General features: G+C 62.5%; 1 protein-coding gene across 1 annotated transcript in view; it reads right to left on the bottom strand.

Moving 5' to 3' along the window:
- Window positions 1-100: 100 nt before the first annotated feature.
- The window catches only part of LOC104496391 (avidin-like), a 1890-nt gene continuing 1758 nt past the window's right edge, over window positions 101-232 (bottom strand). The window contains exon 4 of the mRNA XM_010139501.1: window positions 101-200. Within this exon, the coding sequence (XP_010137803.1) occupies window positions 101-200 (100 nt within the window). The remainder of the gene's footprint in view (window positions 201-232) is intronic.

The following is a 232-nucleotide window of genomic DNA, read 5'->3' as shown; positions in this document are numbered from 1 at the left end:
AAAAGAGACGAGCACGGCTGACGCGATCGTTAGATGTCACTTTATGTGAGAGGCCGCTTGGGACGGTCCTGGGGGGCCGGGCTGCGGCCGGAGCACGCTGTCATGGGGCGGGCGAAGACGTGTCCTCGCAGGGTGGGGACAAGCTCAGCAGGGTCTTTCCTTTCGGGGTGCGTTTGCGCGTGAAGACGTTTCTGCCCACCCTGTGGGAAGCAGAGAGTTCCTGTGGGACAAC

The sequence above is a fragment of the Buceros rhinoceros genome, unplaced genomic scaffold (assembly GCF_000710305.1).
Source record: "Buceros rhinoceros silvestris isolate BGI_N320 unplaced genomic scaffold, ASM71030v1 scaffold42130, whole genome shotgun sequence".
In the NCBI taxonomy this organism is placed as follows: Eukaryota; Metazoa; Chordata; class Aves; order Bucerotiformes; family Bucerotidae; genus Buceros; species Buceros rhinoceros.
This window is presented reverse-complemented; position numbering and strand designations above follow the sequence as displayed.